The following is a 14257-nucleotide window of genomic DNA, read 5'->3' as shown; positions in this document are numbered from 1 at the left end:
AGCCCCCCTGATCTGGGGTTCCCTGCACTGAACCCAGAACTCACAGCCCCCCTGATCTGGGGTTCCCTGCACTGAACCCAGAACTCACAGCCCCCCTGATCTGGGGTTCCCTGCATTGAACCCAGAACTCACAGCCCCTGATCTGGGGTTCCCTGCACTGAACCCAGAACTCACAGCCCCCCTGATCTGGGGTTCCCTGGATGAACCAGAACCACGCCCCCCTGATCTGGGGTTCCCCTGCCACTGAACCCAGAACTCACAGCCCCCCTGATCTGGGGTTCCCTGGACTGAACCCAGAACTCACAGCCCCCTGATCTGGGTTCCCTGGATTGAACCCAGAACCACAGCCCCTGATCTGGGTTCCCTGGATGAACCAGAACTCACAGCCCCTGATCTGGGGTTCTCTGGATGAACCCAGAACTCACAGCCCCCCTGATCTGGGGTTCCCTGGATTGAACCCAGAACTCACAGCCCCCCTGATCTGGGGTTCCCTGAACTGAACCCAGAACTCACAGCCCCCCTGATCTGGGGTTCCCTGAACTGAACCCAGAACTCACAGCCCCCCTGATCTGGGGTTCCCTGGACTGAACCCAGAACTCACAGCCCCCCTGATCTGGGGTTCCCTGCACTGAACCCAGAACTCACAGCCCCCTGATCTGGGGTTCCCTGCACTGAACCCAGAACTCACAGCCCCTGATCTGGGGTTCCCTGGATTGAACCCAGAACTCACAGCCCCCCTGATCTGGGGTTCCCTGATTGAACCCAGAACTCACAGCCCCTGATCTGGGGTTCCCTGCACTGAACCAGAACTCACAGCCCCCCTGATCTGGGGTTCCCTGCACTGAACCCAGAACTCACAGCCCCCTGATCTGGGGTTCCCTGGATGAACCCAGAACTCACAGCCCCTGATCTGGGTTCCCTGCATGAACCCAGAACTCACAGCCCCCCTGATCTGGGGTCCCTGGAATGAACCCAGAACTCACAGCCCCCCTGATCTGGGGTTCCCTGCACTGAACCCAGAACTCACAGCCCCCCTGATCTGGGGTTCCCTGCACTGAACCCAGAACTCACAGCCCCCCTGATCTGGGGTTCCTGCCCTGGGGAGCCCCAGCAGGAGGGATGGGAGGTTGGCGAGAGCCCAAAGCAGCCCCAGGCAGCTCCACCCTGCACCCACAACAGCTCAGGAGTCACAAAGTTCTACCCTAAATTCTGGCTAAATATAGAGAAATATTACATGTGTTTATAAGTATATATAAGTATAAAATCAATACAAAATATAAACATAAAATCATATAAAATATAAATATAAAAATGAAAATAAACTTTAAAAATAACATAATTATAAATATATATTTTTATAAATATGTAAATATATATAATTAAAATTAAAATATAGCAATAATATCTATATATAATATATAAAATGTAAAATAAAAATATATATAAAAGTATAAAAATAATATAAATGTATATAAAAGTATTAAATTAAGGAACTATATAATATAATATATAATATACATATATAATATACATAGAAATTTTAAATTAAAATATAAAAATAATATCAATATAAATATATATAAATAGAAATATAGAAAGATATAAAATAAAAAATATTTAAAGATAGAAATAGTATAAATTTAAATATTTTTAAATATATAAATATATACAAAATGCAAAAATAAAAATTTAAAAAATAAAATTAAAATATAGACCTAAGATCTATATGACAAATATATAAATAGAAATAGATATAAATATATAAAATAGAAATATAAACCACAAAACTAAATCCTTTCTCCTTCCCCTCCTCTTCCCCATTTTTCTTCCTGTTCCCCTTCCCCTCTTTCCTCCCCTGCCCCTTTTTCCCCTGCCTGCCCCTCCTTTTCCCCAGGCTGAGCCCCCACAGCTCCCTCAGATCTCTCCAGCCCTTCCCAGGCTCCCCTGGGCTCCTCCAGATCCACTCCAAGGCACCTGCAGCTCTCTGACCTCTCCAAGTCTTGACCAAACACAGACAAAAAACCCAAAATCCATCCTTAAAACAAAAATAAAAATATTCAGACCGTGTAGGAGCTGAATCCAGCTGTCCCACACTTTTGTTTCTGCCACAAACACAAACTCACCAACATTTCCCACTCTTTATTCCCTTGGGAAACAAACCCACCGTGAGCTCTGCCCCTGCAGCCATGGTGAGAGGCTCAGGATCATCCCAACAGGTATAAAACATTTTAATCTGGGTTTCAAGCTCTGCTGGATCCAAGCACAAATGAATTCTTTGGGAAGAATTTAAGGCAAGAAAAGCACCTTGGCACAGGAATGCAGGGGAAGTACCAGCAGCCCTGAATATTGGTAATTTCAGTTTATTCAGTTTCTCTTCAGCCAAAAAAAAAAATTAAAGACTTTTGAAAAGTCTTTTAGGTGCCAAGCTGTGTTCCCTGCTCCAAAATCCCTTGGGAATAACTCACTGAGTGACTGAGGGGGGAGAAGAGCTCCCGAAGCTGCTCTGGAGGTTTGGACACTGATCCCTCTGTGGTGCCCCTGGGGCAGCCACCTCCTCCTTGCAAACAATTAAAACCCAATCAATTTATCCCAATTGATCTGGTTTTTAATTTGTTAAATGAGACAACGAGGTTGGGGCTGGGAGCAGTGGTTTAGGAACCTTCCCCCCCAAGCCCAGGGGTCTGGAATAGCAGCACTGCCACCAAATTAAATTTAGCAACACAAATGGCAGCAGGGCTAAAAGGGGAACTCGCTGCCAAGGGGGGATCCGGTGTCACAGCTGCAAGGAGGGGCTGGCCCTGGCTGCTCTCCCTGCTCCTGAGCCCCAGGGGCTGCTCCTCCCTCGGGAATTCATCAAAAAAACAAAAAAAGAGAACAGGAGCTTCTTCCCCATCCAGGTCAGTCCCTCCAACCAGGAATCCTGCAATGGGTTGGGTTGGAAGGGATTTCAAAGCTCAAAACTTTAAAGCTCAAAACTTTAAAGCTCAAAACTTTAAAGCTTTAAAGCTTAAAGTTGCATCAGCCCTGCTCCAAGGTTTGTTCAGCCTTGGACACTTCCAGGCAGCTGCAATTCCTTCCAGCCCCTCTTCTTATTCCACTTTCAACAATATTTAATTCTAGGGCATTTCTAAGTCACCATTTTTTATCTCAAAGTTTGTGTACAGGTTTGGAGAATTGGAGAATCCTCTATAAATTCATTTCTCACACTCAGAAATTCACCCAAAAAAAGCAAACAGCAGCTCCCTCCCCATGCAGGTCAGTCCCTCTGATCAGGGATCCTGCAATGATTTGGGTTTAAAGCTCATCCAGTTCCACCAGCCCAGCTCCAGCCTGGCCCTGGACACCTCCAGGGATCTGCAATTCCTTCCAGTGACCCCAGGAATAAATAATTCCTGTGAGCCTCAGCACTCCCCACCCCAGCAATCCCAAACCCTCCCTCCACAGCTTCCCAGGGATTACAGCAGTGTGGAATTCCCTCTCTGGACCTTTTCTTTTTGTCCCAAATCCCCCTTGTTTTTCCCAACAGTGCAGAAGAACAAAACCATTCCAGGAGCACAGAGCTGCTGGAAAAGCTCCTGAGCTGATCCAGGCTGGAGTTCAGAGGATCCTGCAGCACCAGGGCAGTGGGATCAGGCTGAGGGAAAATCTCAGGATTAGGAACCACCTCAGGGAGATCCTGGATGAGGGGAGGGAGGTGGAGCCCGGGTTGGAGCCAGGAACCCGAAATTTTTAATTAATTGAAATTAAATCGTTCAGGAAGGAGCACCCAGGATTCTGGGGATGTTTCTTCTCAGGGCCCACCAGCCCCAGCAAAAGCTCAGAAGCAAAAACTTCCACCAGCACATTTCTAACAGACCCAGTGATGCTTTAATTGACACTTTAATTAACACTTTAATTGTCATCAACTCCTGCCAGGGGACAGAACCAACTCTGACCCTCAGCCCAGCTTCCTGCAGATACCAAAGCCAGAATCTCTGAGAAGATTTAAAGGATTTAAACCAAAAAAAAAAACCAAAAACCCCCACAAACTTCCACCAGCACATTTCAAACAGACCCGAGGATGCTTTAATTAACACTTTAATTACCAGGGGACAACTCTGACCCTCAGCCCAAACTCCTGCAGGTGCCAAAACCAGAATCCCTGGGAGGATTTAAAGGATTTAAACAAAAAAATAAAAAAAAAAAATAAAAAACCAAAAAAACCCACAAACTTCCACTAGCACATTTCAAACAGATCCAAAGATGCTTCAATTAATACTTTAATTAACACTTTAATTACCATCAACTCCTGCCAGGGGACAAAAACAGCTCTGACCCTCAGCCCAAACTCCTGCAGGTATCAAAAGCAGAATCCCTGAGAAGATTTAAAGGATTTAAACCAAAAAAAAAAACCAAAAACCCCCACAAACTTCCACCAGCACATTTCAAACAGAGCCGAGGATGCTTTAATTAACACTTTAATTACCAGGGGACAGCTCTGACCCTCAGCCCAAACTCCTGGAGGTGCCAAAACCAGAATCCCTGGGAGGATTTAAAGGATTTAAACAAAAAAAACCCAAAAAATTTGCACAAACTTCCACCAGCACATTTCAAACAGACCCGAGGATGCTTTAGTTAACACTTTAATTAACACTTTAATTACCAGGGGACAACTCTGACCCTCAGCCCAAACTCCCGCAGGTGCCAAAAGCAGAATCCCTGAGAAGATTTAAAGGATTTAAACCCAAAACCCCCAAAATCGCTTTCTGATGGATCCATCCCATCAGCACAGACCCCTCCAAACCTGGACCCTCCCTCCTGCCGGGAGATCCCAGGCTGGGAACGATTCCCGGGAAAAGCGGAATCACCCCCAGGAGAATTTCAGAGCAAACACGCTGTGCGTGAGGACACCGGAGCGTCACCCGTGCCCCCGGTACCGGGGGGCAGCTCCCACCTGCGGCTCCCCGGGCATCGCCCCCGGTGCCCGCGGCTCCGGCTCCACGTGCTGCGCTAACGGGCCCGGGAGAGCGGTACCGTGAGAGCGCTGCGGGCACCGCCGGGAGCGGCGGAGAGCGGGCACCGAGAGGGGCACGGCGGGAACCGGGACCGGAGAGGGGCAGGGCAAGAACCGGAGAGGAACAGGGCAAGAACCGGACCTCGAGAAGGGAGACCAGGAACCGGGGCCGGACGGGAACCGGACCCCGAGAGCGGCACGGAAGGAACCGGATCCCGAGAGGGGAGAGCAAGAACCGGATCCCGAAAGCGGCAGGAACCGGATCCCGCACCGAGCGACCGAGAGGGGCAGCCCCGGGCCGGGAACCATCCCCGGGCCAGGAACCATCCCGGGAGCAGCCCCGGGAACCATCCCCGGGCCGGGAACCATCCCCAGGCCGGGAACCATCGCCGGGAGCAGCCCCGGGAACCATCCCCGGGCCGGGAACCATCGCCGGGAGCAGCCCCGGGCCGGGAACCACCCCCGCGGCGGAAGGAGCGGGCACCCCGCGGGAGGGTCCCCGCCGTGCCCGGTGCCCCGCGATCGCCCCGTTACCCCCAGCCCCGCTCCCCCCGCGGCCCCCGCCGCACTTACCGGGACCGGGCCGCGCCGGGCCGGGCCCTGCGCCGCGGGGCCGCCGCCGCCACCCCGGGCCGGGCCGGGCCTGGGCCAGCCCTGCGGGGTGGGCAGGATGAGGATGGGGAGGGGGGGGGAGGGGAGGGTGACCGGAACGGGGAAAAACGGGAAAGAAACGGGAAAAAAAAAAAAGGGAAAGAGGAGGCGGCCCCTCCCCCGCAGCGTGCGCGCTGCGTCAACGCGCCGTGCGCGCTGCGTCATCATCCTGCGCCCGCGCGCCCGCGTTGCTGTGGCAACCGGAGAGACGCTACGCGCCGGGGATGGCGGGAAGGGGGTGGGGCGCCCCCTGGCGGCCCGGAGGGAGAGGCGGGGGCGCCTTTGCTGGAGAAGGGCGGGGAATAGGGCGGGGTTATGGCCAGGCCCCGCCCATAATGTGTGGCTCCGCCCTCCTCACGTGCGGGAGTTCGGCTCCGCCCCCTCCGGGGTCCCGCGTGGCCCGGGATCCTCCGGGGGTCCCGAATTCACCAGGGGTCACACATGTCCCGGGGGGTCCCACAAATCCCCAGGGATCCCAAATTCACAGGGACCTCACAGCTCCCCGGGATCCCAAATTCCCCAGAGGTCCCACATGTCCCCAGTGGCTCCCATTTCCCCGGGGATCCCACATCCCCCAGGATCCTCTGTCCCCGGGGATCCCAAATTCCCCAAGGGTCCCACATCTCCCCAGCGATCCCAAATTCCCCAGGAATCCCACATTTCCCCAGGGATCCCAAATTCCCCATGGATTCTCCCTCCCCGGGAACCCCACATCTCTGGACACCCCTCATTCCCAGGGATCCCTCATCCCCTCCATGGATCCCCTATCCCCAAGGGTCCCTCATCCCCCAGGGAACCCCCACCCCCCTGGAATTCCCTTCCTCTGAGTATCCCCCACTGGTCGGGATCTCCCATCTCCAGATATCTCCAAAGACCCCTCGACCCCCCCAAAATCCCCCTTCTCTGAGCATCCCCGACCTCCAGAGATCCCCCCAAACCCTGGGGGATCCCCCGTCCAGGATCCCTCCGGTGTTCCCGCTGGGGTTCCCGGGCAACCCCACCAGAGACCACCAGGTCTCTGCCCGTGCACCGGGCTGGGATGGGACTGAGGTGACACCGAGGTGACACCGGGGTGGCACCGATGTCCCCCCCGGGCAGCAGCAGCACCGTCGGCCCGGCTCCACCTTAACGGGAGCGGCCGCTCCGCTCTGCCCGCTCTGCCCGGGCGGCTCCGGCGGAGCTCGGGGGCGTTTATCTCTGCCGGGATCAGCCAATATTTGTGGCCACGTCAGGAGAACGAGCCCATCCTCGCCCCGTCAGTCCAGTTCTACCCCCCTGCTCCTCTCCCTGCTCCCGCCGCTGCCGCTGCCTCTCCCGTTCCGCTGCCGGGAGTCCCCCGCTGTCACCTCGATGTCGCTCACCGTGGCTCTCCTTCTCCTGAGCCTCGCACGGATGGCCGCTGCCAAGGGCGAGCGGTGCCCGGCCTGCGGGGTGGCCGCGCTGGCCCCCGGGGCTCAGCGGGACGCGCTCCTGGCTCTGGCCAAGCGGAGCATCCTGGCCAAGCTCCGGTTACCGGGCAGGCCCAGCGTGCCGCAGCCGCCGTCCCGGGGCTCGCTGCTCACCGCGCTCCGCACCATGCTCCGGGACGGGGCCGCCACCCCCGGGATGCTCCGGGACGGCACCGCCACCCCCGGGATGCCCGGGATGCCCCCGCCACCCCCGGGATGCTCCGGGATGCCGCCGCCACCGCCGGGATGCCCCGGGATGCCCCCGCCACCGCCGGGATGCCCCGTGACGGCCGCGGGACGGGGCTGCAGGAGTACGAGCTGCTGAGTTTCGCTGAGTCAGGTGAGTGCGGATCCGCGTCCTGCGGGTGGGGGGCACCGGGGGAAGGAGGGACGGGAGGGACGGGAGGTGCAGGGCAGAGCCGGGACGTGCAGCGGGATGCGGGAACGCTGCTCCTGGGAAGTGTGAGAGCTCCCGAAGCTGCCCAGATGGGACAGCAGGGCTGGCAGGGTGGCAGATGTGTCACCGGTGTCCCGCTTGGGCTGAACCCTCCCCCTCGTGCTGGAGGTGAAGGGGTCACATGGCCACGTTTTCCGAAATTGGGATTTTTAGCCTGGATTTTCTGTCAGCTCACAGCGTGTGGACGGAGCTGCACGGCTCGCTGTGCCTCCCCATCCCACCCGGAGCAGCGGGGGGCCTCATTCACTCTGGAATCTGCTGCTTCTGGGAGGAGAAAACTCCCCAAAACACACTCAGAGCCCTTTCCAGTACCTCCATGGGCTCCAGGAGAGCTGGAGAGGGATCCTGGACAAGGGCCTGGAGTGCCAGGACAAGGGGGGATGGCTTCACCTGGGAAAAGAGGAGATTTAGATGGGATTTGGGGAAAAAACTCCTCCCTGTAAGGGAGTTCTCCAGAGGAATTGCCCCATCCTTGGAAGTGTCCAAGGCCAGGCTGGACCAGGCTTGGAGCAACCTGGAGTAGTAAAAGGTGTCCCTGGAGTAGTAAAAGGTGTCCGTGCCATGGCAGGGGTGTGTCACTGTGGTGTTTCATGAAAAATCCCCTCGCCAGGATTTCTTCTCCTGGCAGGATGAGAAGCCTCAGCTGCTCCATGCTCTGCTCCTCTGGAAATGTGAGTTGGAGAATTGCTCACCCAGCATATGAATTGTTTTTAATTAATGGCCAATTCCAGTCCGGCTGTGTCGGACTCTCTGGTCTGTCACAGGATTTTATTGTCATTCTTGTACAGACTTCTGATGTCTCCTTTCTCTTTCTTAGTATAGTTTTAGTATATAACTTTCATATAACATGATATGAAATGATATGGTATAGTAATGATAATATAATATGATATAATATAATATAATATAATATAATATAATAATAATATAATATAGCTATAATATAAGTATATATAATATAATATAATATAATTTTATACTATATATATCTATATTATATCTAGATTATATTATATTCTATGATTATCTTATATTTATATTATATTATATTATCATTGTCATCTAAATAAAATAAAAAATAAAAATACAATAAAATGAAATAAAATGAAATAAAATGAAATAAAATAAAATAAATAAAATAAAATAAAATAAAATAAAATAAAATAAAATAATAAATCAGCCTTCTGAGAACTTGGAGTCAATTCTCATCTCTCACCTGGTCCTGGGGACCCTCACACCACCACCACAGGGGTGGGACAGGATCAGTCCCCTCTTCACTCCTGACTCTCCTCTTGCTTCCGCGCAGGATCCTCCACTTCCCACAGCGTCCTCCTGCATTTCCGCTTCTCCCAGGAGGTGGCCAGGAGCAGTGACATCCAGCAGGCCACCCTGTACCTGTTCTGGGCATCCCCCGGCCGCGGGTCACAGCCTGTCACCGTCAGGCTCCTGCGGGCAGACCCAGCGGGACCGAACCTGACGGTGACCGGCGAGACGCGGCTGGAGGTGCAGAGACCCGGCTGGACCGCGCTGGACATCGGAGCAGCCGTCCAGAGCCTCTTCACGCAGGACACCCCCCGGCTCACGGTGCAGCTGGATGTGCCGGAGGGCTGGGGGTCCCCTCTGCCACCCCACCCCAGCCATTCCCACTGGCCATTCGTGGTGGCCCGAGCCCGGGCCAGGACCCCTCACCGCCTCCGCCGGCGCGGCGTCGATTGCGGCGCGGACTCGCGGATGTGCTGCCGCCAGGAATTCTTTGTGGATTTCAAGGAGATCGGCTGGGAGGATTGGATCATCCAGCCCGAGGGGTACCACATGAATTACTGCTCGGGGCTGTGCCCGCTGCACATGGCCGGCATCCCCGGCCTCGCCGCCTCCTTCCACACCGCCGTCCTCAACCGCATCAAGGCGGCGAGCGCGGCGGCCGCCGTGGATTCCTGCTGCGTTCCCACCCAGCGCCGGCCCCTCTCCCTGCTCTACTACGATCGCGACAGCAACATCGTCAAGACCGACATCCCCGACATGATCGTGGACTCCTGCGGCTGCACCTGAGCGCGCCGGGGCGGGTGGGAGGGCGGGACGGGGCCGCCTCTCCCCGGCTGGGAGGGAGGAGCTCGGCCCGGGGGTTTCTCCTCCCGCGGGTGGTGCCGAGTGTGCGGATCGGATCCCCTCCTCTCTCGTTTCCCACTCGGCCCTTTCCCCCCTCGGATCTGCCCGTGGGCTCCTCTCACAGCCCCTCAGACCGGCTCCTGATGGAGTCCTGACGGAATGATGGACTGACTGACGGACTGAGGGACTGACGGACTGACTGAGGGACTGAGGGACTGACGGACTGATGGACTGACAGACTGGTGGACTGACAAACTGATGGACTGGTGGACTGACGGACTGACAGACTGGTGGACTGACAGACTGACGGAATGACAGACTGACGGACTGATGGACTGACGGACTGACGGATGGACTGACTGACTGATGGGCTGACGGACTGACAGTCTGACAGACTGATGGACTGGTGGACTGACAGACTGATGGACTGACGGACTGACTGATGGACTGACAGACTGGTGGACTGACAGTCTGACGGACTGATGGACTGGTGGACTGACAGACTAATGGACTGACGGACTGATGGACTGGTGGACTGACGGACTGAAAAACTGACGGACTGATGGATTGATGGACTGATGGACTGACGGACTGAAAAACTGACGGACTGACGGACTGATGGACTAGTGGACTGACGGACTGATGGACTGGTGGACTGAGAGACTGACGGACTGATGGTCTGACAGACTGACGGACTGACGGACTGATGGTCTGACAGACTGACGGACTGACGGACTGATGGACTGAGAGACTGACAGACTGACGGGCTTCTCCTGCTGCAGAGCCCACATCAGGACGGTCCCTCTGCCATCCCAGCCCAAGGTCCTGGTGTGCCCTGGGTGCTGCTACACCAGCCCAGGACCCACCAGTGCCCACCCTGGGCTGCTGGGGCTGGCAGGGACAGAGGGCAGGGGTCACCCCCGTGGCCCCACCCAGGTGGGCACCAGGCTGAGCAGGGAGAGGAAAGGGAAATCCATCCCAGTGTCCCTCTCCGAGCACCCCAGCTGCTGGTGTTCAATAAAGGCTGCCAGGGGTGTGTGCACGTCTGTGCCCTGTCACTCACTGGCACACCTTCCAGTGCTCCTGGCAGGGGCAGCCCTGGGGTGGCACAGGACAGCCCCACTCTGGCACTGCATACCCAGGCAGTGGGGCTGGGCCTGTCCCCACTGCTCCCAAAGCCCCCCATGCTGCAGAACCCCAAATTCATCCCAGCCAGACCCAAGGCGTAGCGTGGGACCCCCCTGGACACAAGTGGTCTGTAATTCCCACCAGGAATTTTCTTGAGCCAAATCCCCCATTCCACCAAACCCCCCCCCTGAATTTGGCCATCCCTGTCCCAACCCAGGACAGAACTGAGAAATTCCTTTTCCTTTTGAAGCGGATGGATTTAGGGGCAGCTTCAGCACCCAGAACCCCCCCCCAGCCCCCAGTTCCCCCAGTGCAGAGCATCCCCTGGCTCATCCCTGGCCCTGTGCCCCTTGCCAGCATGGTGACAGCAAAGTGGGACATGTCAGGGCCGTGAGAGCAGGGGACAAAGGGCGGCTCCGACACTTCTGCCCCGTTACGTAACCGGGTCCGGGTTTCTCCACCCCTCCCCACGTGTCCCCCGTGTGCCAGGACTGGAAAAGAGGGGAGATCTCGGGGCTTCTGCTGCTCAGAGTGACCCCAGGCGTGTCACAAAGTCTCTTTTCCCAGCCTGGCAGCCAAAGAAGGAGTCAGAGCTCCTCTGGTCTCATTCTCAAGGATGTTTATTGTTTCTTATCTCTAAAATTCTTTCTCCTGTCCAGCTGAGGTCTGCTCAGCAGGACAGACAGAGGCACTCTGCCCACCTTGGGCCGGTGTTATCTTTTTATATAAAAACTACCTGTGCTTTATTTACAATTAATTCCCAATCCCCATCACCTCTGTTAGACAGTGAGCTTCCACTCTAAACCAATCCAAAAGTGCCAACATCACCCAGAAGGTGGAGGCCAAGAAGAAGAAGGAGAAAGGCTGGACACACCCAGATTCCTCCATCTTGCCCTCTGAACCCCTAAAAAAAACCCCAAAAAAAACCCCAGTTTTAAAAACCCCAAAAAATCAATTTTTTCACCCCATGACAAACTAATTATTATTCTACTCAGACTTTGGTGGCTTGCAGATCCTCATCCAAGGTTGGTAACTTTTGCCATGGGTCATAACCAAAGGCACAGGGGTCTTGGGCTCTGTGCCAGCATCTCTGAGCCCCTGGCAGGGCTTTGGGCAATCCAGGACAGCCAGAGGGGTGTTCTGAATTCCAACAGGGAGAAGGTGCTGGGGTGGGATATTTGGGAGGGAGGGAGTGCTGGGGTGTTGCCCGAGGGGTGACTTCAGCTTTAGGGTCCACCCTGCACGTGCTGACAACCGCTGATGGCTGATCCAGGTGGGGAGAGGGTCAGCAGAGGGAGGAGATGGTCCCAGAGCCTCTCCCCAGCCAGCTTTGCATCCACTGCCACTCCAGGATGATGAGCCAGGAGCAGCCCTGCTGGAGCCAGGGCAGGATTGTCCCAAGAGGAGCCAGGAGCAGGTGGCAGTGCTTGGCCAGGTGCAGGTGGCAGTGCTTGGCCAGGTGCACACACCCTCTAGCAGGGGCTCCCATGGGGCCCCGACAGAATGGGGACCCCCACGTCCCCTGCCAGGTGACCTCAGTCCTGCAGCTCCAAGGGTTGACATCCAACCCCAGAGGCTGGGACAGAGCTGATCCAGGTGGGGAGAGGCTCAGAAGAGTGAGGAGGAGCTCTCAGACCTTCACCCCACCCAGCTGCACATCCGGCCCCTGCTCCAGGAGCAGCGAGCCACCAGCCACGAGCAGCCCTGCTGGAGCAGGGGTGGGCTGTCCTGGAGGGCTGGTGACACAGGGGAAGGGATGGAAGGGGTGGAAGGGCCACAGGTGTGTGACAGCTTGTCACACATCCTTCCCACAGCCCTGCTGGAGCAGGGGTGGGCTGTCCTGGAGGATTGGTGACACTGGAGAAGGGATTGAAGCAACACAAGCAGCTTGTCACACATCCTCCACCTGCCCTGCTGGAGCAGGGGTGGGATGTCCTGGAGGGCTGGTGACACTGGAGAAGGGATGGAAGGGATGGAAGGGACACAAACATGTGACAACTTCTCACACATCCTCCCCCTGCCCTGCTGGAGCAGAGGTGGACTGTCCTGGAGGACTGGTGACACTGGGGAAGGGATGGAAGGGATGGAAGGGCCACAGGTGTGTGACAGCTTGTCACACATCCTCCCAGCAGCCCTGCTGGAGCAGAGGTGGGATGTCCTGGATGATTGGTGACACTGGGGAAGGGACAGAAGTGACACAAACATGTGACAGCTTCTCTCACACCCTCCCACCAGCCCACCTGGAGCAGGGATGGGTCGTCCTGGACAATTGGTGACACTGGGGAAGGGACGGAAGGGATGGAAGGGCTGGAAGGGCCACAAGCAGCTTGTCACACGTCCTCCCACCATCCCACAAGGGATGGCTTGTCCTGGAGGGCTGGTGACACTGGGGAAGGGACAGAAGGGATGGAAGGGCCACAAGCATGTGACAGTTTGTCACACATCCTCCAACAGCCCACCTGGAGCAGGACTGGTGACACTGGGGAAGGGATGGAAGGGATGGAAGGGCCACAGACATGTGGCAGTTTGTCACACATCCTCCAGCAGCCCTGCTGGAGCAGGGACCCCCACCTGCCCGGATCCAGGTGTCCCAGGGGAAGGGAGGATCCCAGGGATCGATCCCGTCTGGGATCCAAGGCCGCTTGCGCAAACCCCCAGAGGGTTTGGTGTTTGTTTTATCCCTTCTTTTTCCAACGCCTCGTTTCACTGTCTATATTTATTGAACAAACAACTTCCCTGGAGCCAGTGCCAAGCTTCCTGGGATGCAGCAGCTGTGGGCACACCGGGAAGGGACAGGAGAGCCCTTGGCTGGTCCTGTGGCCCTAGAGACCCCTCAGCTCAAGCAGCACAGCCCTGAGATGCTGAGCTGAGGTTTGTACCACTCCCACAGGAAAGAGGCACCCAAACCCTTCCTCACCCCAGGAATTCCAAAGTGGCTCTTCCCATGGAGGATGAGGAGGGTGCAGTCAGGGAAGAGTGATCCTTCCTCCCTGCCATGGCTCCGTGCACTGTTGTGTCTGAACTCAGGACGTCCCTCTGGGAGTCCGGAGTTCCTGGGACCTTCGCTGGGGGCTCAGAGACCCTGGCACACAGCCCAGAGCACCAGTGGGGTCAATTACAAACCATGGAACAAATTACCACCTTTACATGAAGAGATAAAAGCCAGGGCAGTTTAGATAGTGCAAAAATAAAGTACTCACAGGGTGTAAATGTAGATTTTAGGGTTTTTGATATAGGGATTTTTGGGGACAAGATGGAGGGATTTGGGCCTGTCCAGCCTTTCTTCTTCTCTACCTCCATCTTGTCTGGTGATGTTGGCACTTTTAGATTGGTCTAGAGAAGAAACCCACTAATATAGATGATAGGTATTGGAAAATAACTGTAAATATTGCACATGTAGTTTGTAGTGTATAAAGATAACACCGCCCTGGGGGTGGGCGGAGTGCCTCTGACTGTCCTGCTGGGGGGACCTCG

General features: G+C 55.4%; 1 protein-coding gene across 1 annotated transcript; it reads left to right on the top strand.

Moving 5' to 3' along the window:
* The first annotated feature begins 5684 nt into the window (after nucleotides 1–5684).
* Nucleotides 5685–10697, top strand: LOC115484492 (inhibin beta C chain-like). Its single transcript, XM_050983839.1, is given in 3 exon segments — nucleotides 5685–7276; nucleotides 7279–7432; nucleotides 8856–10697. Coding segments are annotated over 3 exon segments (1179 nt in total). The 5' UTR covers nucleotides 5685–6994; the 3' UTR covers nucleotides 9599–10697.
* Nucleotides 10698–14257: the final 3560 nt, after the last annotated feature.

Source organism: Serinus canaria, chromosome 25 (genome assembly GCF_022539315.1).
Source record: "Serinus canaria isolate serCan28SL12 chromosome 25, serCan2020, whole genome shotgun sequence".
NCBI lineage: Eukaryota > Metazoa > Chordata > Aves > Passeriformes > Fringillidae > Serinus > Serinus canaria.
The sequence above is the reverse complement of the archived record's forward strand: the minus strand, read 5'-3'. Positions and strand labels throughout refer to the sequence as shown.